The sequence below is a fragment of the Pongo pygmaeus genome, chromosome 19 (assembly GCF_028885625.2).
Source record: "Pongo pygmaeus isolate AG05252 chromosome 19, NHGRI_mPonPyg2-v2.0_pri, whole genome shotgun sequence".
In the NCBI taxonomy this organism is placed as follows: Eukaryota; Metazoa; Chordata; class Mammalia; order Primates; family Hominidae; genus Pongo; species Pongo pygmaeus.
This window is the reverse complement of record NC_072392.2, coordinates 98377628-98404257: the sequence shown is the minus strand read 5'-3', so window position 1 is coordinate 98404257 and position 26630 is coordinate 98377628. Positions and strand designations below refer to the sequence as shown.

Genomic DNA, 26630 nt, shown 5'->3' with positions numbered 1-26630 from the left:
CGTGAAGGTGACATGGGGACATGAGGTAGGGATGTGAGATGGGGGTATGGGACACGAAGGTGCATGGGGCTTTAGGTGATGCGGGGACGTGAGGTGACACGATGTGAGGTGAGATGGGGACAGGACATGAGGTGACGTCAGGCCTCGTGACACGGGAACATGACGTGATGGATGCCGGCTTGAGACAGAGGATGGTGCATACCCACTGTGGGAATGTCTGGGGGCCTGCTGAGGACAAAGGAGCTGCCTCTGTTCCACGGCCCCTGGACACAACCTCCCTGCCCTGAATCCCAGAGAGACCAGCAGAAGCTGATTCCAAATGCCCCTTTTATTAAAAATAATTGCACTTAAGATTTAGAATCTCCCAAGTCCTGTGAATTTTCCTGAGTTCCCGGGCTTGCTCGGGGACCGGCAGGCATCCAGCTCTCTGGGCAGCCGGGCAGCGATCGCGTTGGGGCAGAGCAGTAAGCGCGAAGCAGGAGCTCAGGTGCACACCCCACACCTCCACCCGAGCACCCCCTTCTCTGGTGCTGGGGACAGATGGAGTGGGGTGGCTAACACTACCCGCACGCCGGCAACAGGTGAGGAGGGCAAACCTTACAATCTTATTAACGCAGAGCAGCCCTCCAGGGCCCTGGCCCACAGTGCGATCTAGGGAGAAACCTCTCCTAGACATGTTGGGAGCCAGAGCCCCGGCCCAGGAGGTGGAAACAAGCAATGTGGCAGCTTGGGACGGTTAGTGCCCGGCTCCAGGTGATGCATCCAACCCCCAGGCCCGCACATAGCTGCTGCCTGCACACAGGCTCTGCTTCCCTGGGGAACCAGCCTCGCTCTGGAGAGACTAACACACTCCGCCTGGCTAAGACCAGCTGATGAGAAACTGCTCTGCCATCATCAGCGAGACAGGGATGTCTAGGACCTGGAAAAGAGAGAGCACAAATGGAGCAGCCCGAGATCCCAGCAGCAGTGAGTCCCCAGCGCTCAGAAGGCGGCTCCATCTGGCCCCGAGATCCCAGCAGCAGTGAGGCCCGGCGCTCAGGGGATGGCTCCGTCTGGCCCTGGGATGCTTCACACCCGGTTCCTCCCCAGCAGGCGCAGGAGGACCCCGCTCTCAGTGCGGGTCACCTTGACGCGCGCCAGAAACGCGGTGCCGCTTAAACACAGCTCAAAGATCGTCATCGTGGCCCCATCACCCACGGGTAGACACAGGAGGAGGAAAGGCACAGCCTGTGTGGACTGACCCTTCCCACTCCTCCCCAAAGACCCCCTTGGGAGGTCCCAGCATCCTCTGTTCCTGGCATCGGGTCACCAGGACCCCTAGCACCTTCTGCCCCCTGCACCACGGCTGGGGGACGCGAGCCCTGTGCCACTTTGGGCCCTCTTGCCTTGGTGTCGGGGCTGTAGGTGAAGTTGGAGACAGGGACGCCGTTGGAGAGGACCTGCTGGGGCGCCGTGGCCACGCCCAGGACAGTCACCTTCTGCAGCTGCAGGCCAGCTCCCTCACTGGTCACATGTACCAGCTCATTCACAATCGTGTTCTGGGCCGAGCAGAGAGAGATGAAAAGACAGAGAATGTGGAGGTGTCAGCAGACAGCTGGGGCAGGGACACCCATGAGAACAGGGACTCATGATGGCATCAGGGGGGTGACCTCCCTCTGTGTAGACGAAAGGGCAGAGTGCACAGCCCCACTGCTCACTCTAGGACCCCAGACCACCTGGTAGAGTGTCCTAGTGGCAGGTGGCCATCGTGGCACCCCCAAGCCCAGGTCCCCTCACCCCTTCTCAACCCCGAGCCGGCCCCTGCCCACCAGCCTGAGCAGCCCCAGGACTCACATTCCTGGCCAGGAAGAGGACCTGTGTGTAGGCCCCTCGCTCCAGCACTTCCAGGCTCTCTCCATCATCCCAGAACAGCTCTCCTCGGGCCTCCCCACCCTTGGTCAGGGCCACAGCCAGGGCCATGGGCTGCTGGCGGGACTCTGTGGTTGTGAGGCCAGGGCCCTGGAAAGGGAAGGACACATGATGTCATCATCCCCACCCTGGTGGAGGTGGAGGCCTGCAGGGCCTGGGAATGCTAGGCTGGGACAGCACCAGGCTGCCAGGGACTAGGATCTGCAGGAAAGCCTGCGGCCGCAGGGGCTGGAACCCCGTGGTGATGACCCGAGACCCTCCCCACCTCAAGTGCCATCCCACGGCTGCTGGAGGCCGGGCCCGGCAGAACCTCCACCGTGCAGACCACGGAGCTCCTGCCGGCCGCACTCCACGCCTTTGCGGGGCTGTGCCCTCCCCACCTCACTGGCCTGGCTGGCTCCTTGGTAACCTACACTGGGGGTGGCGGCCCCTCAGAAGCCCCGCCTGGGCGTCTCCCCAACCATCTCCCTGTGCCTCCTCCAGCTCTGCAGTGTGCTATCCATACCTCCACCATAGCCGCCTGGCCCAGGTACCTGCAGGGGGATGATGTACCCAGCCCGGAGGTGGACGTTGATGGTGTCCAGGGGGGCCGGCAGCGTCACCCACTGCCCCTCGCTGTGGATGGCTGGCTCACGGGGAGCTGCAGGTGGGGGCGGGAGGCTGCCAAGGGCCTCTATTGGCACCTGGAGGGAGACGTCACTTTGAGGATTCTGGGCCGTGCTGAGGCCCCCATGCTGTCCTCAGGAACCATGCTCTCCATCTCCCGGGGCTCCACGTGGAGGCCTAGGAGGCCTGGCACAGACGGGCTGAACTGTGACTTCAGGTGCAGACTCAGGGCTCACTGTAGGGACCCTCCTGACCACTGAGTGGGGACAGAGCCTGAGAGGCCTGGGTATGCCAGTTCAGCAGAGCCTGTGATGGCCGTGGGACTCGGGCAGGTTTTGCAAGCAGGCCTCAGTCTGCTCATCTGGGAAATGGGGATGGTGTGAGGAGCAGAGAGGCTGATGGGTGCGGAGCAGCCGGATGGGAGCCTGGCACATGGCCAGGACTCAACACATACGTTCCTCTTTCCACCACCCGGTCACACCAACTGGGTGGAGGGGGCAGGTGGGAGGGCTGCTCTGGTCTCCTGCCTCCCCGGGGTTTAGGGTCCCCAGACTCACCGTCTGCAGGTCGTACCATGTGCCCAGGGGGAAGTAGCCAGTCACTTCGGCCTTCCCAGCCTGGAGCACTGGGGTGATGAGCAGGGCCTCCCCCCACAGGAGCTGGTGGTCCACAGTCCAGGTGCTGGAGTCCTTGGGGAACCTGCAAGGGGGATGGGCACACAGGCATACGGGTGATGAATGGGATGGGGCTGACTTGCATGCCCGCCCCCAGGGAAGCACAGGAAGAGCCTGAATTCTGCTCTCTGGAGCTCAAGGTGCCGGAGGACTTGGAGGACTCAGGTCAGACAGGCAGGGATGATTCCAGCAGACAGAAGTCAATGCCAGAGCTGGGAGATGCCTTCTCCCCGGACATTCCGGCAGCTGGGCTCAGGGCAGGAATAGGGGCTTGTGCTTGAGGCACCAGGATGGACACAGCACTGGCCTCACTTTGCTTGCTCACTTATCCTCCGGTGACCAAGGCAGCACGTGCTCATCGGTCAAGTATTTGGAAAGTACAAAAAAGTATCAACAAAGAGAAAAGATCCCCCCAGTCCCACAACCAAAGGCAACTTGAATTAACATCTGACAAAAAGATGAATGTACACGTGCAAGCAGCTCTGCGGACGATTCTCCGTCTAACGGAGACTGTCCTGCCCTGTGACGCAGCTCTGCCCCCGTCCTGTTTCCTGCCCCTGGACATGCAGGGGGCATCCAGTGCTCAGCTATGATCCCTGCATGGATACATTGATGGAGCTTTCATGCCTTTTGAGGTGACTTCTTTAGGCCCTATTTCTATTTGTAAAATTAACGCATCAATGTGAATCTCAAAAACATTGATATGTACTGTTGCTTTCCACAAATGTGCCAATTTATATTCCACCCTACTGTGTCACTGTGTTCCTGCCAGCAAGGGATAGTCTCATTTTCTCTAATGTATTCTAATTCACGGGCAAAATAAATGGTGTCTTTCTGCTTCAAAATATTTCTTGCAAAATACATTTCTTGGAGTGATGTCAGTGAAAAGGGTGGAATAAGTCCCTCTGAAGATCCTCTCCTCTGTGAAAACAGGAACATCGGCAAAAATGGTCAGAATTGACATTTTTAGGACTCTTGAAACTAACCAAGGGTTTGCAGCCATCTGGGGAGCATGTATTTAACAAAACGGCTGAATCTTTGTAAGAACAGCAAGAATCCTTGGCCTAGCTAAGTGTTGACGGCACTCCCCACCTCACCCCAGCAAAGGCTGGGAGACTCACGGATGCCACCTGTGAAGGATATCTGTTCAATTATTGGCTGTCCACTAAGCTAGTCAAGCAGAGACTTTGGTGGCCACACACAATGAAGAACACAGACCTTATGGAATTAGCTCAAGAAAGTCACAAAACAATCAGCAATAGCAACGAGGCCTGAGAGGGATGGGGAATCTGATGACCGCAGCAGTTGCGTTTAAAATGTCCAGTCTGAAACAAAAATGTATGAGACAGGCAAAGAAACAAAGTATGGCCCACAGATGGGGGGGACAGTAGTTAATAAAAACTGTCCCTAAAGAAGCCCAGACATCGGACTTACTAGATAAAAACTTTACATCAGCTACTTTAAATGTGTTCAAAGAGCTCAGAGAAACCATGTCTAAAGAACTAAAGGAAAGTGTGAGAACATGACTCACCAGATAGGGAATATCCTTAACGAGAGAAACGTAAAGGAATGAAACAGAAATTCTGGAGTTGAAAAGAGAGCAACTAAAATGGGAAGTTCACTAGAGGGGCTCAACAGCAGATGAGAACTGGTGGAAAAAAAAATCAGTGACCTTGAAGACAGGGCAATTGAGACTATGCAGTCTGAAAAACAGAAAGAAAACACGAGGAAGGAGTCAACAGAGCTGCAGAGACCCCTGGGCACCATCAAGCATACCAATGTGTGCTTGACGGAAGTCCCAGAGTAGAAGACAGAAAGCGGCAGAAAAAATATTTTATGAAATAATGGCTGAAAACCCGCCCAAGTTTGATGAAAAACATCAATGTATACATCCAAGAAGCTCGACAAACTCCCAGTAAGATAAACTCAGAGATCTACACCTAGACACATCATGGGGCCTTCAAAGGCCAAAGACAGAGAATCTGGGAAGAGGCAAGACAGAAGCTACTCAGCAGAAACCACGGAGGCCATGGGCTGACAAGTTCAAAGTGTTCAGAGAAACGACCACCAGTCAAGAACCCTACATTGAGCAGAACTTTCAAAAAATGAAGGAGAAATTAAGAGACTCTGAAGTCAACAAAAACTGAGAGAATTCATCACTAGCAGAGCTGCCCTACAATAAATACTAAAAGGAGTCCTTCTGCTGTAAATGCAAGATGTTAGACAAGAAGTCAAAGCCACATGAAGAAATAAAACCATGGGTAAAGGTAACTACATCGGTAAATATAAAAGGCAGACAGTATGTATGTACTTTTTGTTCGTAACCCATTTTTCCCTCCTATTTGACTTAAAAGACAATTGAATAAGGTGGTCATTATAAATCTGCGTGGATGGGCTCATAATGTATACAGACGTGTAACAGCACAGAGGAACGAGAGGCAATGGAAACCATATAGAAGCAAAGCTTTTTTATACTATTGAAAGCAAGTTGGCATCAGTTTCAACAAGGCTAAAATTTAAGATGTTAATTGTAATCCCTAGGGCAACCACTAAAAAAAAAATTAGGTAGTGAGAGAAACGACAAGGTCACTAAAATAGTAATTAAAACACAAATTGCGTTTCTTGGATTTCCTGGTGAAGAATGTGTGGATACAATTCAAATCTCCTGTCTTGTAAATAGTGTTCCTCCAATTTGGTTCTCAGTCTTGGTCTTACCAATATATGAGTTCTCTATCTATTAGGAAGAGTGACTATTTGCCGTTTTATTGACAATGCCTTCTCCGCTGTTATAGTCCATGTTCAGAGCAGTTTTAATCTTTTTGTGTTTATATTCAGAGATTTACATTTTTTTTTCTGCTATGGTCAAATAAAGTTTACCTTCTTTTTCTAAATGAAACCTTTCCCTTTCTTTTTGCCTTGATACTTAGCCCTCTGCCTCCACAGCAGAGATACACATTCTTCTCTTTTCCTGTGGAGTCTTTCACAGCTTGATTTTTTTTTTTTTTTTTTTTTGAGATGGAGTCACACAGGCTGGAGTGCAGTGGCGTGATCTCGGCTCACTGCAATCTCCTCCTCCCAGGTTCAAGGGATTCTCTGGCCTCAGCCTCCTGAGTAGCAGGGACTACAGGCGCCCGCCACCATGCCTGGCTAATTTTTGTATTTTTAGTAGAGATGGGGTTTCACCTTGTTGGCCAGGCTGGCCTCGAACTCTTGACCTCAGGTGATCCACCCACCTCAGCCTCCCAAAGTTCTGGGATTACAGGTGTGAGCCACCACGCCTGGCCTCCACAGCTTGATTTTTGACATTAACTATTTAATTTATCTGAAACTTATGTTTCTACAGTACGCAAGAAAAATAAATTGACTTCTGCAAATAGTTAACTAATCACCTTACCCTCTGGGAGTCCTCCCTCAACACACTGATGTGAGGGGCTGTTGTTAGGAACTCCTCGTGTGTACTGTGGCCTGTCTGGGGGATATGACTGGGTTTTCTTGCTGCCCTTCCCCCTTAAGCCAGGCCCGAATGTTGTCTCACTCAGCGGCAACCTGCTGTGGCTCCCGGGGAACACAGCCCACAGCAGGACGGGGCTGCCCGGGTGTTACATGCCCCTCCCCCAGGGCACACATGGGCCACGGCCCCTGCCCAGGTCACTCACTCCAGGAAGAGGGGCCGGGCCACGGTCTCCCCGGCAACGTGGGCCTGGTGGAACAGCGTGTAGAGATGGGGGAGGAGTGCATAGCGCAGGGTGAGGGCCTTCCTCATCGCCTGCTGGGCTGGCTCGCTGAAGCTGTATGGCTCCTGGGGCTGCAGGGCAGGCGGGGGCAAAGGAAGCACTTGGGTCCTGGGGCCGAGGTCCCCTGGAGTCCCCGCCTCGGGAGAGCTGCACTTCTTAGCCACCCAGCATGGGGTGCTTCTCCAGCGGGGGTGGGATTCCCAGGGGAGAGTCTTGGGTGGGTGGGATCGCCACCTGCCACGCCGCCACCCCCACCCTACCAGATTGAGCAGGCCGTTGTGGTTCCGCATGAAGGGGTAGAAGGCCCCCAGCTGGGTCCAGCGCACACACAGCTCCTCTGAGGTGTTGCCCAGGAAGCCGCAGACGTCGGCCCCGACCAGAGGCACCCCCAGCAGGTTAAACTGCAGGATTTCTGGGAGGGCAGAGTCGGGCTGGGCCTCAGGCTGCTGCAGCAGAGCCAGCTCAGGCCAAGTGACCCAGAGCCCCATCCGCTAAGTGGGCGGGGGGCCCCGGCAAGCCTCCCATAGAGGCCCCCGGCTCTACTCTGCTGAGCAGCCCCTCCTGGTAGGAGCTCACCTGGCACGGAGGAGGCGAGCTGCTCCCAGGAGCTCCACACGTCCCCCGTCCAGTGGCCGGCATATCGGCCGTGGCCAGCAAAGGTCGAGCGGGAGATCACAAATGGACGTGTCCCCCGAGCCTTCACCAGTGCCCTGGGTTGGTGGGGGACACCGTGAGGGCTGTGTGGAGCAGGGTCACTCGGGAACCCTGTCACCAGCAGGGCAGAGCTGGGAGCAAGGAGCTTTCTGGGATGAGGCAGAGGCTGGGGAGGAGGACGGCGAGGCTACTGCCCATGTCTGCGGGCACAGTTGCCTCTGTCCGGGCCACCTGATGCCTGCGGGTGAGCCAGGACCACCCCCTCCACCAGCCTCACGGGAGTCATGAGGTCCCCGCTGATGCAGACTCCCTGTCAGCATCCAGGGTCCTTCCTCTCCAAGCCCCAGGCATAAAGTGGGAAGGAGCACTCCAGCTTCAGGCTGGGGTACAGGCAGGGGGTGGGGAGAGCACTCAGGCTGCCAGCGGGCCCCAGGTGGTCTGGGCCGCCGCCTTTCCTCCTCCCTGAGGCCCTGCAGAGGCCCCAACCTTGTAGGACAGGCTGTGAGGGCAGAGCCCAGCGGGGCGGGACGGGGCCCTCACCTGTGGGAGGCGATGGCTTCGGTCAGGCCATAGAGGTTGTGCAGGTTGTAGTGTGTGGAGAGGAACTGGTGGCTGGAGGCACAGATGGTGGCCGCCTGGAGGGTCCCCCCAACCACCCCTGGAAGAGGCGGGGGCTGGTTTCCAGGGAGCTTCCTCCCGGCAGGTTCCAAGGTGCCCTCCCTGCCCCCCACCTCCCGGGAGCCCCTGTGCAGGTCGCTGCCTCTTCAGGCTGGCCCTGGAGGTGCACCTGCAGCCACTCCCCACGCCCCTGTGGGGCTGGCATTACCCAGGGAATCTGGGGCACATCCTGCACCATCTCCACTGCTTCCAAGACAGGGCTGGGTGGGTACTGGAGGCTGGACTCTGCAGACCCCCAGACTTCACATCCACCATCTCTTGGCCCATTTCAAGCACTCCCCTGCCTGTTTACCTAAGCCCCAAACCCCATCCTCTGACCGATTCTTTGCTTGGCCAAGCTACAGCCTCAGGCCCCCAAACCTCCCAGGCCCATCGTGTACTTCCTTGTAAAATCCAGTTTCTGCCATTCCTGCTAAGACAGTTTGGCGAGAAGCCCTATCCTCCACCACCCCTCAGGCGATGTCTGGTCACCCTGGCCTGCCTTTGGCAAGAATCCTGCTGGGTCAGTTCAGCCAGAATCCCCGTCCCCCATGCTTCCTCTTGGTAATTCCCACCTCTGACCCCACCCTGCTCCCTGGCTAGAAATCCACTTGCCCGTGCTGCGTTTGAGTTGGGCCTGACCTCTCCCCATGGGTGGGTAGGTCTCCGCTGCATGGTCCCTGCGCCTATCGAGACGGCCCTGAGTCGAGTTGGCCTCACTGCGCTCCGGCAAGCACCCGTGAGTGGCTTCTCCTCCGGCAGGGCCTGTGCCTCCGCACCCACCCTGTCTGCACTGCTTGGCTAAGTCTCCCAGCCTGAGCCTTTCTCCTGGGGTTCCCCTCCCGCCCCTTTCCTGACTGGCCCATCTGCTTCTCAGAGATGAGGGCGCTGAGTCTCCCAGGCCAGACAAGGGAGTCTCTGATTCGATTAAGTCTCCAGGGTAGGTGGGGGGGCGAGCTGACCAGGCACGTAGGGTGGGTTCTCCAGCTCATTGTCGGGGCAGCCGTCCTCAGAGCCCCTGATGAAGTTGGAAGGCTCGTTCATGTCCTGCAAGAGAAGCCCTGCTGGTGGGTGGCTCTGCCCAGAGTGAGGAGGGTGGGGTAGTCCCCAGAGGCCTTGGGGACGCTCAGGAGGGGGCCATACTTACAATCCACATGCCGTCGAACGGCACCTGGTCATGGAACTCAGCCACCATGTCCTCCCACCAGGCCAGGGCTGCGGGGTTGGTGAAGTCGGGGAAGGCAGTGGACCCGGGCCATACCTGGACAATGAGAGGCTGGAGTGGGGAGACCTGGCCCCACCCAGGGCCTGCACGGAAGCCCCACTGAGCCTCAGCCCAAGCAGACGGGCAGCCTCACTCTTAGTGGACGCCCACATTTACAAATCTGAGACCTGCACCCTGGGGGACAGTGAGCAGCTCTTTCTCCACAAGGCACTGATGCGGGGCCAAGGGGCCTCAGCCCTGGGAAAACGAGAGGCCACCCCCAACACATCCACCCAGGGGCTGGGCTGCAGAACCAGAGAGCGTCAGGGAGAAGGGCAGTGGAGACGGCCCCGTGCAAGCCCTGCCAGGCAGTCTCACATCCGCACCAGACCCTCCCTAGCTGCTCCCTCAGTGGGGGCCCTGCCCGGAGGCCCCTGGGGGGCTGGGAGGACAAGGAGGACCCTAAGGCCTCACTGAGGGTCTGCAGAGCTTGTGCCTGGGCCAGGCCCAGCTGCCCATGAAGTCAAAGGCCTGCTGATGGAAGAACTCACAGGGGCATTCCTTGTAGGAGCTACCATCGTCATGGGCCACTGTGGCCCATTCCTCTCAACTGTCCCACTGGGCGTGATGGCTCCTCAAATCCCACCCTCTTCCTGAGCAGCTGCCGGCTCCCCCTGGCTGGAGGCCTCTGCTTTCTAACCCCTGTCCCCTGGACCCTCGCCTTACCTTCCCAATCAGCGGCTGGCTGGTCTCGTTGGTGATGAAGACCCCCCGCCGCAGACCCTCGTCGTAGGGCCTGTAGCTCCCCGCAGGGCCCGAGCTGCTGATGGCAGGATCCTGGGAAGAGGAAAACCCGTCAAGGTGAGGGTGGCCCAGAGCCGTGGCGCCAGCTACAGGGAGAACAGGAAACTGAGACAGTGAGAGGATGAGGCTGGAGATGACATCATGTGTGTGTACAGCATGCCTGCCTGTGTACCTGCACACGTCCGCCTGGAGAGGAGCCAGGGCCGGGGGAGTCAGGACTAGCTGGCTGATGAGGGGCGTGCCGGAATGGAAGCTTTACCTTTTCTTTAAATCTCTAGAGTTTCCCAAGTGTTCTATAGTAATCACTTTTCTTTTATAATTAAAAAAATGTGAGAGAGAAAAGGTCTGTGTTTCCACTCCTGCTCTTAGGGGCTACTAATGTTTGCTGCCCGCAGAAGGCAGGGATGGAAACAGGCAGCATCAGCACAGCCCCACATCTCATCTGTGCTTCCTCTGCTGAAGCGGATCTTCCTGGCAGGAACTGTTGGGTCTTTTCAGCTCGCCCTGCCTCCTACCTCCTCCTCTGGCCATGGTGCCAGGCACCAGACTCGGGCTGGACCAGCCCCCAAACTGCATCCTTCTGGCTGTGGGACTGGCTCAGGGAAGGGCCTCTTTGTGCTGGGTGACTCAAGAGTCCTGCTCTGAGACTTTTCTATGGGAGCTGATGGGAAGAAGTCTCCGCTCTGTGGTGCCAGCATGAGGGCTGGAAGCTGGAAGCTGCCCTCACTCACGCCGTCCTTTCCAGGAATTCAGAGCCGGCCTGAAGGAGAGGCACGGCCAGAAGGCACACGGAGCCTCCACAGTTCCAGAGATACCCACGCCCAGGCCCACCAGGCCCTCCACTTTCCAGGACCAGGCGACATCAGCTTATCGTGCCCCTGGCCTTTTGCTTTAAGGCAGTTCAAGTAACCTGCATCTGATAGAACCCTGAGTAGCACCCGGCCATTTCTGGGGACCCTCAAACCCGACCTCCCTGGACAGCAGGGGCCAAGCCTGCAAACTTCTTGATATTCCCTCGATATCACAAAGACCCTCAGAAAACACCCTCGGTGACCACACAGGCACGAGGATGATGCTGCACAGAGAAGGAGCCACTGGGCACCGGGCGGCCCCCTTCCCAAAGACCCACGGTGTGGGGGCACACACCACGATCATCATGTAGCGCCGGCCGCCCTGGTGCAGCTCCCGCACCATGGCCGGGAAGTCCCAGAAGCCATCCTTGTTGAACGTGAAGTCCCTGCGGGCGTCCATGTAATCCAGGTCGTTCCACTGCACGTCCTGCAGCCACAACATGGGACCGTCTGCTGGGGCCGGAGGAGACGCGTCCCGGCCAGCCCCTTGCCTCACCTGCCACCACCCCAACTCACCAGGGGGAAGTGGGCCCTGGTCATGTTCTCCACCACCTGGCGGGTGATGGTGGTGGAGGAGTAGCCCCAGCGGCACAGGTGGAAGCCCAGGCCCCAGTATGGCGGCATGAACGGGTATCCTGCAGGCCAACGCCGACTTCATGAGTGAGGGGGGGAGGGAGCCTCGGGGTGGGGGCCGTGGCCAGGGAGCAGGCCCTACCCACAACGTCCAGGTACTGCCGCACCACGCTCTTGGGCTCCGGGCCCAGGAAGATGTAGACATCCAGGATCCCACCTGTCGACCTCCAGCTAAGGGCGGGGCTCGGCTGCAGGACCACATCTGGAAGGGAAGCAGCTCTGGGGTTGGGGGACAGATTCTTCACCTGGAGGGCTCTGCACCCCACAGATGGGCCAATCACAGGCGGAGAGTGAGGCTCTCTCCCCATGGGGAGCTCAGAGTGGCCTGGGGAAGCCGTGCTAAGCCTGACTCAGGAGGAACCTGGCACGGGACGGAAAGATATGTGGCGCCAGCCCACCTCCAGGCAGGGCCCCAGAACCCTCCTTAGGAGCACAGAAGGCCACAGCTGGGAGACGCATCAGCCCATGGGACCCATTTCCCAGAAAACACGAGGCCCAGCACCATGCCCAGGGCCCCTCGTGTGGACCTCCAGTCTCCAGGGCAGGCAGCACGGAGGAGACCCCGGCCCGGGCGCTGGGAGGCGGCCAGCTTACCCATGGCATTGCTGTTCAGCAGGAACACCCCGTGTGCCGACCCGCCGTCCTCCAGCGCCAGGTAGAAAGGGTGAGACCCGTAGAGGTTCGCACCAGGCTGGGACATGCAGGAGATGGCGCTTCAGCACCTGCGCTCCCCAGCTCGGCACCCCCGCCCGCTGCCCACTGCTGTACCGTGGGCGCGAGGTCCCGGTTCCACAGGGTGACCCTGGTCCAGCTGGTGCTGAGCATCAGGGGACTGAGGTGCTCGGCGAGGCCTGTGATGTACTGCGAGGGCAGCGAGGTGGACAGCTGAAGGAACTGGTCCGCAAAGAACAGGGGCGCCACCGTCGTGTTCAGCCTGCGGGACAGAGGCCAGCCAGGCTTGCTCACACCCAAGAGGCCAGACGAGCCCAAGAGCACCCAGAGAGCACCCCCAGGCCCTGGTGCCCTGGGAGGGCGGAGTGGCCTGGCCAGCCCTGCAGCACACTGACCCTGGACAGGTGGCCGTGCCGAGCCCTGTAGTCCTTGGCACCCTGGTACCAGCGTGATAAACTCTCAGGGCACATCAGAAGAGGCGCACCGCCTGGCTGGGCCCACACCACCCCTGATGGGCCCCCAAGGGGCTGACCTCCAGAAACTGGCCGGTACCAGAATTGGCACACATGCCTGTCCCATGACCCCAAGCAAGGCTGGGCAGGGGCTGAACAGAACCTTTCCAGGCCTAGGAGCTTGTGGCCAAAGTCCTCCCAGATCCCGGCCCAGCCATGCCCCGGAGGGACCCCTGAGGTCTGCTGGGGGTCAAGTGCAAGGCAAACAGCACCTCCGAGAAATGAAAGCCGCAGATAAACCCGGTCCACAGGAAGACGTGTCCTCTGTTAACACATCACAGCTAATTTCACAGGACGTGCTCACACTGCACCCGCCCTCCCCTGGGCAAGACTACGCTGAGTGCTTTCAAGACCAAGATCTGATAAGATGCCTGTTTGTTGTTTGTTTTTTGAGACGGGGTCTCACTCTGTTACCAAGGCTGAAGTGCAGTGGCAAAATCATGGCTCACTGCAACCTCGAACCCCTGGGCTCAAGGGATCCTCTCGCCTCAGCCTCCTGAGTAACTGGGACCACAGGCATGTGCCACAACTCCCAGCTAATTTTTTATTTTTATTTTTTAGAGATGGGGTCTCTCTATGTTGCCCAGGCTGGTCTTGAACTCCTGGGCTCAAGTGACCCTCTTGCCTCGGCCTCCCAAACTGCTGGAATTGCAGACATGAACCACCACACCTAGCCTGATAAGATGTTTTGAGAAACTTCTCTTGGGTCTCTCTATTCAGAGGTCAGCTCAGAGAGGCCACCCCTGTCCCCCGCATCTGCACAGCTGGCTTCCAGAGAGGCCACCCCTGCCCCCAGCGTCTGCACAGCTGGCTTCCAGAAAGGCTACCCCTGCCCCCAGCATCTGTGCAGCTGGCTTCCAGAGAGGCCACCCCTGCCCCCAACATCTGCACAGCCGGCTTCTGGAGAGGCCATCCCTGTCCCCTGCGTCCGCACAGCTGGCTGCCAGAGAGGCCATCCGTGTCCCCTGAGTCTGCACAGCTGGCTTCTAGAGGGGCCATCCCTGTCCCCTGCATCTGCACAACTGGCTTCTAGAGGGGCCATCCCTGTCCCCACCGTCTGCACAGCTGGCTTCTAGAGAGGCCTTCCCTGCCCCCTGTGTCTGCACAGCTGGCTTCTAGAGTGCTCTCTGCATGACTGCTCCCTGATGCTGTGTCTGCATGGACTTGCTTATGGCTTCCCCTCGCTGTGTGTCCGTCCCCGGGAGCAGGATCCAAACCACCCGGCACACGGAGGGTCAGTGCGTGAACACTGAGTGAATGAGCAAAAAAAGAAAAACGCATTTCCGAAGGCGACTTCTCTTAAGATTAAGGCAAATCCAAGTGCTGTCGTTCTGAGAGTTTTCCTGAGTTAAATGACAAGCAGGGGCTTGGTGAGTCCTGAGCACGTGTTTACGTGGGATTTAGACCTACCTGAGTAAAAGACCCAGGGAGCGCCCTGTGAGAAATGCGCGTCGCCCTCCCCATCGTGTGAGAAACAAACACGCGTCGCCCTCCCCGCCGTGTGAGGAACAAACACGCATCGCCCTCCCCGCCGTGTGAGAAACAAACACGCGTCGCCCTCCCCGCCGTGTGAGGAACAAACACGCATCGCCCTCCCCGCCGTGTGAGAAACAAACACGCGTCGCCCTCCCCGCCGTGTGAGGAACAAACACGCATCGCCCTCCCCGCCGTGTGAGAAACAAACGCGTGTTGCCCTCCCTGCCATGTGAGAAACAAACACGCATCGCCCTCCCTGCCGTGTGAGAAACACGCGTCGCCCTCCCCGCCGTGTGAGAAATAAACACGTGTCACCCTCCCAGCCGTGTGAGAAACAAACGCGTGTCGCCCTCCCCGCCGTGTGAGAAACGCGCGTCGCCCTCCCCATCATGCTGGCACAGAGCCCAGAACTCACAGCACGCGGCCGTCCAGCTGCCGGCGCACGATCACCCCGAAGGGCTCCTCGGAGAACTCCACACTGTAGAGCGGGGACGGTGCCCGGCTGTGGACACGCGGGGTCTCCAAGGGCACCTCGTAGCGCCTGTTAGCGGGATCTTTGATCTAGAAGAGACGGGGGTTTATTGATGTCCCCCACAGCCCCCTTACTCTCCAGAGAAGAACCCGCACCCCAAGGACAGGTCAGGTCCTGGCGTAGGGCAGCACATTCAGCCTCTCGGAGCCTCGGCTTCCTCATCTGCAGAGCCAGGAGGAGGATGCCTCCCCCAGGATGGAGGTAAAATACAGAACACCTGGTAACTCTGAATTTCAGATAAACAACAAGGAGCTTTTCTAGTATAAATATATCCCAAATTTTGCATCCTTACACTAAAAAACAAAGTCATGCCTGGGGTATCTGCAGTTCAGGTTTACTGGGCATCCTGTTTTCATTAGCAACCTCTGGCAGCCCTACTCTACCTGATCCACCTTTTCATAAAGATGAATGAGCCCTGAGCCCTGCCTTCTGGAGCATCTGTCACCGTGGTGTCCCCACTGCTCCCCGAGGGGCGCTGCCGTTGTCTGCTCACACCTCTGCTCCCAACAAGGGCCTAGCACACAGCGGTGCAACATGCACCCCACCCTTGTGAGGTGCGTGTGTGTCGCTGTCCACGCGTACCCTCTGCCCTGGCCCCCGCCCCCGCCCCCGCCCCTGCCCTGCCCACCGTGAAGTGGAGGCGGTTCTCAGTCTCCATCATCACGTCCAGCCGCAAGGTCAGGATGTCCTTGGGGAAGAAGGTGGGGGTGGTACGGGTCAGGGTGGCCGTGTAGCCCATTTCAGAGGAGCTCAGGTTCTCCAGCTTGTAGCTGGGGTAGCTGGGTGGGAAGAAGCACCAGGGCTGCCCCATCTGGGCTCCCCGCAGCCCCTGCTTTGCAGGGATGTAGCAGCAGCCACGGGCATCGCACTGTTCCCGGGTGATGGCCTTGTCAGGGGCACAGTCAAAGCGGCTGTTGGGGGGGACGTCGCACTGTGTGGGCACTGCTCTGGGACGGCCGAGGTGTGCCTGGGCATCCCGGGGCCCTGGCCTGCTGGCTCCCTGCTGGTGAGCTGGGTGAGTCTCCTCCAGGACTGGGGAGGAGCCACTCAGCTCTCGGGGAACCAGCAGAAAATCATGGAGCAAGATGTGCCCCAGGAGTGCAGCAGTGGCCAAGGACACAAGGGCGCAGATGGCCAGCAGCCGGCGGGAGCAGGGCGGGTGCCTCACTCTCATGGTTGGAGATGGCCTGGACAGCTCCTGGAGGCCTGCGGGAGAAGAAAGCGGGCTCAGCAGGGAGGCGGGAGGGGCGGCACTCACAGGGCTCTCAAAGCAGCTCTGAGACATCAACCGTGGCTGGCACTGCAGCACCCAGGCAGGTGGGGTAAGGCGGCCAGGGTGGGTGCTGCAGTGCTGTCTACCGGGGAGGGGGAAAAGGGCCAGAAGGAACGGCGAGAAAAGCTCCAGCAGGGGAGTGCAGAGCACTTGCACAGTCTACTAAAATGTTACAAATCAAACATGCTTAGAATGTTCCCAGGAAGACCAGCAAGGCAGGTGGACACTTGAAACAGGCCAAACAGTTGTCGCCTGGGCCAGAGTGCTGTGGTGAGATCTTGGCTCACTGGAACCTCCACCTCCCAGACTCAAGCAATCCTCCCACTTCAGCCTCCTGAGTAGCTGGGACTATAGGCACACACCACTGCACCCAGCTAATTTTTTGTATTTTTGTAGATGGGATTTCGCCACGTTGCCCAGGATGGTCTCGAACTCCTGAGCTCAAGTGATCCACCCCCCTTGGCTGGGACCCTTCCAAGTGCTGGGATTTCAGGTGTGACCACCACGCCTGACTGAGAGCCCCACTTCTGCATAAAGGTGCAGCTTGGTCCACTGGGTGTCAGCGGAAGTCATTCTGGCAACTCATATGTCCTTAGGGGGACCCAGCACCTTCCCTTGCTGCCTCTCCTATTGACTGGTGCACGGATATACCACAGTGGGCAATCCTGGGCACCGCAGCTGAGGGTGACACTCCAGGGGTGGCAAAGCCACAAGAGAGAAAGGACTTAACCTCTGGCGACTTTGCAGATCAGAACCCCTCCCAGCCCCCGAGGTACATGGGGAAGAAACACAGTCTCTGTAACAGTGGCTGCACCCGGAGCCTCGGGTACAGACACAACAAGGGTGTCGCGTGCTGATGAGATATGGGGGTTCGCTTTCATTACTCTGCTGGTAAGGTTAGCAAGTGCCAACTACCTTTGTTTTGCTTCTCTGTACATTAATATTTTATGACAAACATTCTATTAGGCTAGCTCCTCCCAGGAGCAGCGGGAACCCACATGCGATTCAATATGCATGGATTTTAATAGGGGAGTCCCTTTGATGTGTGTAATACACCACGGGGACGGTGTGGGGAAGGCTGGGAGAGCCACTGCACCTATGCAAGTCTGACCCCAAGGGAAGGAGGAAGAAGGTGTCCTAGGAGCAAGGCCATCGGGGAGGAATGCAGAGAGGTCCTCAAACCAAAGTCAGCCATCAGAGGGGTCTGTGTCTCTGAGGAACGGGCCTTGGAGCAGAGGCAGGGAAGGGTTTCAGAACGCAGCCCCTGGCCAGTGAAGCTCCCTGGAGCAGAGGACCGTGAGACCTTCTCTAGTACTAGGAGCTGGTCACATACCAGGAAGACGTGAACTCAGGGCCTGAGGGAGTCTGACCTGTCATGTCATGTTACAGAACGCTCTGCCCCCGGCCGGACGTGGTGTTCCACCATGGGCCACTGGTAAATTAGAGCTCTCTGGGCTGGAGGGTGAAACATTTTACCCACACTTCTGACATCAAATGTGTAGGGTTTTTCTCACACCCATCAATTCTGCAACTTTCTGGACATGGCTGGGTGTCCTACAATTCAATTCACTCCTGACACTACCTGGAGTCAGCACAGACTCCACAGGTTAAGGGCTCAGTCCCACAAGACTGCCTTCACTTCAGAGGCCAATGGCAAACCCCAGGTTGTCACTTGTACGTTTGATCAACTAGTTATAAATTCAGGGGTTCCCAGGACTCCCTCTTCAGGGTCACAGAACTCAGGAAAGTGCGTTTCTTACAGTTGCTGGTTTATTACAAAGGATAAAACTCAGACAGCCGTATGGAAGAGATGCGTGGGGCCTGGTGTGGGGTGGGGGCAGTGATTCTGTGCTCTCTGCTCGCACCACCCTCCAGTGCCTTGGTGTGTTCAGCAACCTGGAGGGAAGCCCGCTGATCCCTGTGGGTTTTTATGGGTTTCCATTATGCAGGCATGGTTGACTAAGCCATGGTGATTAACTCAATCTCCAGCCCTTCACCCCTTTTCCATCCCAACCCGTCATCAGGCCTTGGTCTTTCTGGCCATCTGCTTCCATCCTGAAGCCACCTGGTGTCCCCAGTCATCACATTAGCAAAAGGCTCTCTCATCACTCAGTTTCCAAGGGTTTTAGGTGCTATGTGCCAGCAACCAGGGACAAAGACCAGAGACAGTCACCCCTGGCCTGGCCTAAAGGGGTCTTTGTGATTCAGACACTCAGATCTCAGAGCTGGCCCAGGGGCCCCCTCTCAAGCCACGGTGCTCCTCACCCCAGGGATTCAGACCCAGCCATGTGCGTCCTGCAGGAGCAGGAGAGGTGGCTCGGGTCCCGGCCAGGACTGAGCACTGCGTCGATCAAAAGGGGAAAGCCTAGAAACGGGAAGATGCAGCCTCCAGCCCCAGCCCAGCACAGGAGGGCGGCTCCCCGTTCATCTCTAAGCTGAACTCAGATAAAGACCGGGAGGACTAGAGGTCTGGGGCTCAAGCTCCGCTCAGGGGAAGAGGCTGGGGGCACGGCTAGGCAGGTTCAAACCCGCTTCTGGGATGTTACCGCCGGCAGCGCCGGGCAGACGTCAGGTGTCTCACCCGCTCTGTGCCTCAGTTTCCCCGTCAGCTGCGGCACGCGCAGAGCCTCCCTCGCTGACCAACGGGCGGACGAGGAGAACCTAGAGGTGTCCGGGGTCCTTCGCGTCACCGAGGTCACTGTCCCACCTGCTGCCTCATCCCCGACCTCCACCCGCGGCCCCGGCGACAACCTCAGCTTTCCCAACTGAGAGGCCGTGCGGGCAGCCGACCGCCCCACCAACCCGGCCCACGCTCAGGGAAGCCCCGCAGCCCCAGCCCCGCAGCCCCGGCCCCGCTCACCTCCGCGCACGCGCGCCCCGGCCGCCCGCGGAAACTCCGGGGTCGTGCCCGGGGGCGCGCAGAGGCGGGTCACATGACCGGCGGGCCCTCGTCGCGGGGCGGGGCCGCTGTGGGTCACGTGACGCGGCCTCCCGCGCAGGCGCCCGAGGCAAGGGTGCGCGTCCGCGCTACGCCCCCCAGTGGCGGCTCGGGCAGAGCCGGCCTGGGCGCGTCCTCGCTCTCGGAAGGGGCCCGGGGAGCGCGTCTGGCTGCGCGTCCGGCGTCCCGGGGGGAGAGGCCCACGCGTGCTGCCCGCTGCCGGTTCCTCTGGGGTCAGAGACGGGGCGAGGCCCCCGCTGGCGCATTCCCGGCCCGGTCCCCGGTCCCCGGTCCCCTTGGGGTCGGAGATGGAGCGAGGCCCCACTGGCGCAGTCCTGGCCCGGTCCCCGTGGGGTCGGAGATGGGGCGTGGCCCCCGCTGCCCCGATCTGGGTCGCTGCAGCTCGTAGGGCTTTGTAAGGGGCTGGCCCAGCCGCGCCTTGCGCCCAGGGATTCCTCCTGCCAACGCGTCCCGAGGGCATCATCGAAAAGGCGGCCAAAGGCGCTCAGCGCCAAGTTAGAAACAGCCAACATTTGGAAAGTCCTTAAGTGTGCTTCATAACTCACAGTTATTCCAGAAAGGAATAATCAAAACATTGTGATAACCCATAAAACTGACAATTGAGAAAACATTAAACTGACACGGGGAATTTTTTCATAAAATGAGAAAATGCTTACATTAAGAGGAGCACGTTTTTAGATGTGAGATACAAAAAACACACAGTATAACCTTAACTTGCCTAATGTGTATGCAGAAAAATACAAAAGGAGCCACACCAAAACACAGAGGTGTTGTTCCTGGGTAGGGGCATAGGGGCATTAAAAGCCCCCCTTCCAGCTTGCAGTGAGCCGAGATCGCGCCACCGCACTCCAGCCTGGGTGACAGAGCAAGACTCCGTCTCAAAAAAAAAAAAAAAAAAAAAGAAAAACCCTCCTTTCCACCTCTGTTATAGTTTCTGTATTTCTACAATCTTTTAGAATAAGTAAGCCTTACTCAGAAAGGCTTATTAGATATTCAGAAAAAAGATTTTATTCTTCTGCTGAAATGTATGAAAGTGAAATTATTTTGTAGAGCATTTTCCCTTTAAACTGCAAAGAAGCCCCAAGGTCATTGGTAGTTGGAAGTCCCGGGAGAAAGAGCGCTGGGTTAATGATGGAGAAGAGGTAGGTGGGCAGACTGGGGCGTAGTCCCTTGGTGTGGACGCCCCAGCGTGCTCTTATTTCAGTGCTTACCCTGTTAAGTGTGTCTGGGGCCACTGACTTTCTCCTGCAAGTTGTGGATCTGAATTTAACTCAAATGGGGACATGGGGGCAGGAAAAGGGACCTGAGCTTTCTAAGGGGTGGGGATGGGAAAAACTGGTAAAGAAGGTGGTTTGTGGGTTTTCAGATGCACCTAGTAGAGGGAAGTGTTGGTGGGGAGCAGCCTCCCGGGCCCGGCTGGCTGGAGCCGCCTTAACTTTCTCACCTCTGCTCAGCCCACCAGCTCGCGGACCTGTGCCAGCGCTGTGTTGTGAGAGGCACGTGCAGATTTGGGAGTGCTGCAAACCAAAGTGTTACCTGGACGAGTAAGCCCAGTGTGGGAGTGTGGGTCTGCAGTCACAGGCTCTGTCTTTGCGATGGGATGCCATGGGAAACGCTAGGATTTTACCTGGTTTATTAAATTGCTGAGTGGCTAAAAAGATTCATATGGGTGGGGCTGGCTTATTTCTCTTAAACGATGCCCTTCTGAGGGTACATGTGGTTTTTAGGAACACAAAAGATTCCAAGTCCCTCATAATAAACACAATTCCGGATCTCTTCCTGGAGGCCTTGCAGAGCGGGATCCAGGCTGCTCCCTAGGAGGGCCCCGGTGACTCGAGCTTGTTGGCGATCATCTGGCTGACCTTGTGCAGGGCCTCCTGGAACTGGGGGTACTCGTCCCGCACGCGGTCCAGGATGGTGGCGATGAGAGCCAGCCGCTTGTCCAGGCGCTGGCGCTCCAGCACTAGGGACTGCTTAGAGCGGAACAAGAACACGTAGCGCCCCTCCTTCACAGCCTGTAGGTGCTTAAGGCGCGTCTGCAGGGCCACAATCTCTGAAAGGTTCTAGGTAGGAAAAGAAACTCCATATAGGGCTATGCAAACCGGAAGAAAGACACCTGCTGGCCCCCCACAAACTCAGACTCCAGGAAATGCTGAAGAGGAGGCGAGACCTACACTTGAAAAGGGACGACGTGAAGGTGTTGCACCCCTGGATCTCAGGGAAGAGGCTGAGAGGCACTGGGTCGGTGCCTTTATGGGTCATCCATCATCACCGTCTAGGAGGCATTCTTTTTTTTTGTTTATTTGAGACAGAGTCTTGCTCTGTCGCCCAGGCTGGAGTGCAGCGGTGCGATCTCGGCTCAATGCAAGCTCTGCCTCCCGGGTTCACGCCATTCTCCTGTCTCAGCCTCCCGAGTAACTAGGACCACAGGCGCCTGCCACCAGGCCCGGCTAATTTTTTGTATTTTTTTTTAGTAGAGACGGGGTTTCACCATGTTAGCCAGGATGGTCTCGATCTCCTGACCTCGTGATCCGCCTGCCTCAGCTTCCCAAAGTGCTGGAATTACAGGTGTGAGCCACCGCGACCCGCAGGCATTCTTTTTTTTTTTTTTTTTTGAGGCAGTCTCGCTCTGTCACCTAGGCTGGAGTGCAATGGCACAATCTTGGCACACTGCAACCTCTGGCTCCCGGCTTCAAGTGATTCACCTGCCTCAAGCCTCCCAATCAGCTGGAATTATAGGCACCCACCCCCACCACCATGCCTGGGTAGCTGAGATTACAGGCGCCCGCCACCATGCCTGGCTAATATTTGTATTTTTAGTCAAGATGGAGTTTTGCCATGTTGGCCAGGCTGGTCTCGAACTCCTGACCTCAAGTGATCCACCTGCTGTGGCCTCCCAAAGTGCTGGGATTACAGGCGTGAGCCACCGTGCCCGGTGCCTTCTTGATACCTGGCAACCTTCTTGATACCTGGATGTGTCAGGCCCAGTGCCAGGCACGTTCCCCTCATCATCTCAGTTGGCCAGGCCAGAACCTTGGAGCCATTCTCCACCCCCGTCTCTGCTCACACCACAGCCAACCCAGCAGGAATCCCACTGGGCGATGTTGGCATCACGCATATGCAGAGCCTGATGGCTTCTCGCCAGCCCCACAGGGGCCACCCTGAAGCACTGCAAATAGCCGCAGACGTCCCCCTGCATCCATGCTTCATCCACATGCAATGTTAGAGCCGGGGGAGCCCGCTAAAGCCCAAGTCACCTCTCAGCCCCAACGCCCTCCTCCGTGTGCCCACCTCCCCAAGAGAAAAGTCCAAAGTCGTGATCGTGCTCTCCCCAAGGCCGCACACAGTCTGGCCCAGCCCTCTCTGCCTGGGTCTTACATACCCTAACCTCCCCAGCCTGCCCCACTGGCCTCTGGTAGCCCTTGCTTAGTCTCAGGCTCCTGCCTTGCCGGGCTTTCCTGTCCACCTGGGGTGGTTTTGTGGGCTGTCCCCTCCTTCAGGTCTGGACTCCAATGTCTGCTCTGCAGGGCCTTCCCGCATCACCCTAACTCAAAATGTCAATCCCTCAGTTCACCCCAATGCCCCTGACACTTCTTTCTCTGGTCTATCTTCCTCCAAAGCATTTACCACCACCTAACACACCATTTCCTTTTTTCTTTTCTTTTCTTTTCTTTTTGAGACAGGACTTCCTCTGTCACCCAGGCTGGAGTGCAGTGGTGCAACCTTGGCTCACTGCAGTCTCGGCCTCCCAGGCTCAAGCGATCCTCCCACCTCAGCCTCCTGAGTAGCTGGGACCACAGGTGTGTACCACCATGCCTAGCTAAAACACACTGTATCTTTTAAAATTATTTTGCTCATCATCTCTCCTCCTGCCCCAGGAGGTAACCTCTAGGAGCACAGGGATGTTTGTTTTCTGTGTTCTATTTTGTAACCCTCGCACGCTGAACATGAGCTCAGCCCATAATGGATACTCCATCAACATTTGTCAATTGAACAAATCACAAAGCCACAAACATGTGAGCAGCCGGTGGTGCTATTACTGGCCTGGGATCAGGACAGGCTGTAACCTAGGGGACGCAGGACCCCTGTGCGAGTGGCACGTTCCACGGCCTTTATCCCCAGGGACCTCCTGGGACACGTTTACCTGTTGTTTGAGGGCCCCAAGCCGGGTGAGGTCGGCCTCGAGTGTGTCGAAGTCTGCCTGAATCACCGACAGCTTTTGCTGCTTCTCTAGGAGGGAGCTGCTCACATTTCTTTGTGTTTCTTCCAGTTCCAGGATGGTTTTGGTGCACTCGTCGGTGGCCTAGGAGAGTCACAGGACCATGCTGGGCCCCTGCAGCCCGGCTGCTTGGTGGACAGGGAAGAGTCAGGCTGGGAGGACCTGCCAGGCACCTTCTACACACTCCATCCAGGGAGGCTCCCAAAGAGAAATGGGAGGGCTGGAGAGGCGAGGCCTGGGAGGTGCCAGGCCCAGCCAGCCCACACTGCACACTGTTCCTTTAAGGCGGGCGTGGCCGAGAGATGGGGGCCTGAGCGGTTCTGGGGCTCCCTGTGCAGTGGGTCTGTCCCCACGCAGGAGACTGGCACAGTTCAGCAGCCGTGTGCCAAGGGCAGGGCTGAGGCTGTAAGGGCCGAGAGGCAGGCTGGGGAGCCTGGGAAAGAGGAGGGTGGGGGCCTCTGCTGAGGGAGGAGCGAGGCTGGGGCCATCTGTGTGGTGTTCGTTCCGCCTTCGGGGAAAGCAGCACAATTAAGAGAAAGAAAAGCCGGGCAGACAGCGTTTGGCAGCTGACATGGCCCAGGGGGTGATGGAGGAGACACAGTGACTCTCAGGGCTGGCTGGGGACACGGAAGGTCTTTGGGGTGGGGCTGGCAGGGGTAAGGACAAGGACCCACCAGTGAAGGCATCGTGTGGGGCGCAGGGCCTGGGGCTGGAGGACTTGAGTGTTGCTTGGAGCAGACAGGAGGTGAGGGGTGGGCATGGGGGTCCTGGCAGGGGACCGAGGTGGTGCTCAGGGCAGCGAGGAGTGGTCAGGGGCCGGGCTAGGAAGCTGAGGGAGGGATGGACATCAGGAGTAGCCAATGTAGTGGAAAAGGACTGAGAAGAGGCCGCTCTGCCGCCTCTCTCCAGAAACTTCCAGTTACTTCCAAATGAGCAGCCCAGGCATGTCTGTCATTTTTGGCTAGCCTTTCCTTACAGGGGTGACTTCAGCACTCTCCAGGGAACCCTCTGGGTGACTCTGAGAGGTGGGCACCCATTTCACAGGCTCTGGGAGGTCAGACCGTATGCCCCAGTCAGGAATGGTCCAGCGTGGATCCAAGCGATGCTGTCAGCTGTCTCTAAGGCCATCTCCCCACCCACGGCTGTGGTTGCTGTCACATTTAACTCAGCCCCCCTCACCCCCCAGCAGACAAGGCCCTACAGGTCTGGAAAGGCCCACATGCTCCGAGGTCACACAGCGGGTCAGCAGGGCCGTAGGGCCAACCTGGGAAGTGTGAGTGCAGGGCCCCTGGCTGGCAACAGTTGAGGTGGTAAGCACCGGACAGCACCAGCTGGGCCCTCCCAGTACAGGCTCAGTGGACATGGCCTGGTGTATGGGGATGCAGGCTCTCGAGGCGCCCGCCATGCTCCCATCAGCTGGTCCCTGGTGCCCACTCGGGCTTCCCAGCATGAGCCGGCCTCTTCCCCAGAACTCTGTGCCTTCCCGATGCCACCTCTGATATGCAGGGAGGGGCTGAAACACGGCCGTCTCTGGGTGTCAGCAGCTCTGTCCGGTGCGGGCATTCTGCAATCTCCCAGAGACAGGCCCCGTGGCAGCAGCAGGTTAGCAGTGCTGAGCACGCCCCTCTAACAGCCTCTGGATCCTCACCCCTGGCCCGGAACCCAGCAGCAGGTTAGCAGAACTGGGGACGGTCTCTCTGCATCCTCACCCCAGACCCAGCACCCAGCAGCAGGTTAGCAGTGCTGAGCACGCCCCCACTGCAGCCTCTGCATCCTCACCCCAGACCCAGCAAGACGTCTTCCTGGAGTGTTCCTTGAATCCCAGAGAGAGGAGCAGGCACCCTGTTTCCTTTCCACTGCTCCCTACCTTGCGAACGTCCCTGATTTTCCGGCGCAGCTCAAGCTGCTTGTGGTGGAAGTCGGTGCGGGTGAGCACCTTCCTGTCCATCTTGCGCTGCCCCTCGGCCTGGGTGGTGATGGTCTCTCTGCGGGCAACCGCCAGCTCCATGGCACGGATCATCTTCTCCCGCTGCTTCAGCAGCTGCCCGAACCTGACCTGGGAGACAGGACAGAGGGGCTGGGGCTGGGGCTGGGGCAGGCCTGAGCTGCAGCCGCAGAGAGAGTGGCCGGGGCGCTGGCCTCGCTCATCCTCCGGTGACACGCACGGGGATCGGCGGGGAAACAGGCCTGTGCCGCCAGGAGGAACAAGGGACATGGAGGCAGCAGCCGTGGGTGGGAACCCGGAATCCACAGGCAGACAGTGCAAGGTGGAGAAATGGCCGAGACCTGAGGACACCAAGGAGGTGTGAGAACTAAAAGCAACTAAGCCAGGGTCAGATCCTGCAGCAGAAAAAAATCTCATTGAGAAAATGGGTGAAATCTGATTAGAGTTTGTAGTTTGGTTAGCAGTATTGCATGGAGGTTAATTTCTTAGTTGTGACAATGCACCTTGGCTTGGGTGGAGGACTGGGGCTGGGGACTGGGTTGTAGCGTGAGGATTGGCTGCAAGGATGCACAGGAACTTTCTGGAGTCATAGAAAGGTTCTACGTCTTGATGGTGTCAGTGGCTACGTAGATGTGTGCGCGTGTTAGAACCCACCAAACTGTGCTTCTTTTTTTTAAATTTTTTGAGACGGAGTCTTGCTCTGTCACCAGGCTGGAGTGCAGTGGAGCCATCTCAACTCACTGCAACCTTCGCCTCCTGCGTTCAAGTGATTCTCCTACCTCAGCCTCCTGAGTAGCTGGGATTACAGGTGCCTGCCACCATGCCTGGCTAATTTTTGTATTTTTAGTAGAGATGGGGTTTCACCATGTTGGCCAGGATGGTCTCGATCTCTTGACCTTGTGATCTGCCCGCCTTGGCCTCCCAAAGCTGGGATTGCAGGCATAAGCCACTGCACCCAGCCTTTTTATAAAAAAATATTTTTGAGATGGAGTCTCCTTCTGTTGCCCAGGCTGGAGTGCGGTGGCACAATCTTGTCTAACCACAACTTCCACCTCCCAGGTTCAAGCAATTCTCCTGCCTCAGCCTCCCAAGTAGCTAGGATTACAGGCATCTGCCACCACGACCGGCTATTTTTTTTTTTTTTTTGCATTTTCAGTAGAGACAGGGTTTCCCCATGGTGGCTAGGCTGGTTTTGAACTGACCTCAAGTGATCCACCCGCCTCGGCCTCCCAAAGTGCTAGGATTACAGGCGTGAGCCACCGCGCCCAGCCCAAACTCTGCGTTTAAAATAAGCACATTTTATCTTATGAAAGTTAT

General features: G+C 57.7%; 2 protein-coding genes across 6 annotated transcripts in view; both read right to left on the bottom strand.

Moving 5' to 3' along the window:
* Nucleotides 1-310: 310 nt before the first annotated feature.
* GAA (alpha glucosidase) lies at nucleotides 311-19499 on the bottom strand. 4 transcript variants are annotated; one of them, XM_054457824.2, is made up of 21 exons: nucleotides 19051-19483; nucleotides 18772-18851; nucleotides 15546-16123; nucleotides 14801-14946; nucleotides 12494-12659; nucleotides 12320-12416; nucleotides 11808-11927; nucleotides 11609-11727; nucleotides 11388-11519; nucleotides 10164-10274; nucleotides 9381-9494; nucleotides 9196-9280; nucleotides 8117-8234; nucleotides 7499-7632; nucleotides 7183-7334; nucleotides 6845-6993; nucleotides 3072-3213; nucleotides 2442-2591; nucleotides 1834-1998; nucleotides 1386-1538; nucleotides 311-919 (listed from the first exon to the last, which is right to left on the bottom strand). In XM_054457824.2, exons 3-21 carry the CDS (start codon nucleotides 16089-16091, stop codon nucleotides 860-862), a joined length of 2859 nt encoding a protein of 952 aa, XP_054313799.2. In that variant the 5' UTR covers nucleotides 16092-16123; nucleotides 18772-18851; nucleotides 19051-19483; the 3' UTR covers nucleotides 311-859. The 4 variants fall into 4 exon arrangements, with proteins under 4 accessions (XP_054313799.2, XP_054313800.2, XP_063512972.1 ...); XM_054457825.2 differs by lacking the exon at nucleotides 18772-18851 and having other exon boundaries at nucleotides 19051-19499; XM_063656902.1 differs by having other exon boundaries at nucleotides 311-1538; nucleotides 19051-19158.
* Nucleotides 19500-20131: 632 nt separating this feature from the next.
* CCDC40 (coiled-coil domain 40 molecular ruler complex subunit) overlaps nucleotides 20132-26630 on the bottom strand; it is a 67510-nt gene continuing 61011 nt past the window's right edge. For both annotated transcript variants that reach the window (XM_054456585.2, XM_054456583.2), the window contains exons 18-20: nucleotides 25236-25424; nucleotides 23294-23452; nucleotides 20132-21212 (exon numbers count right to left, since the gene is read on the bottom strand). In XM_054456585.2, coding sequence (XP_054312560.2) covers nucleotides 20964-21212; nucleotides 23294-23452; nucleotides 25236-25424 — 597 coding nt within the window. In that variant the 3' untranslated portion in view covers nucleotides 20132-20963. The remainder of the gene's footprint in view (nucleotides 21213-23293; nucleotides 23453-25235; nucleotides 25425-26630) is intronic.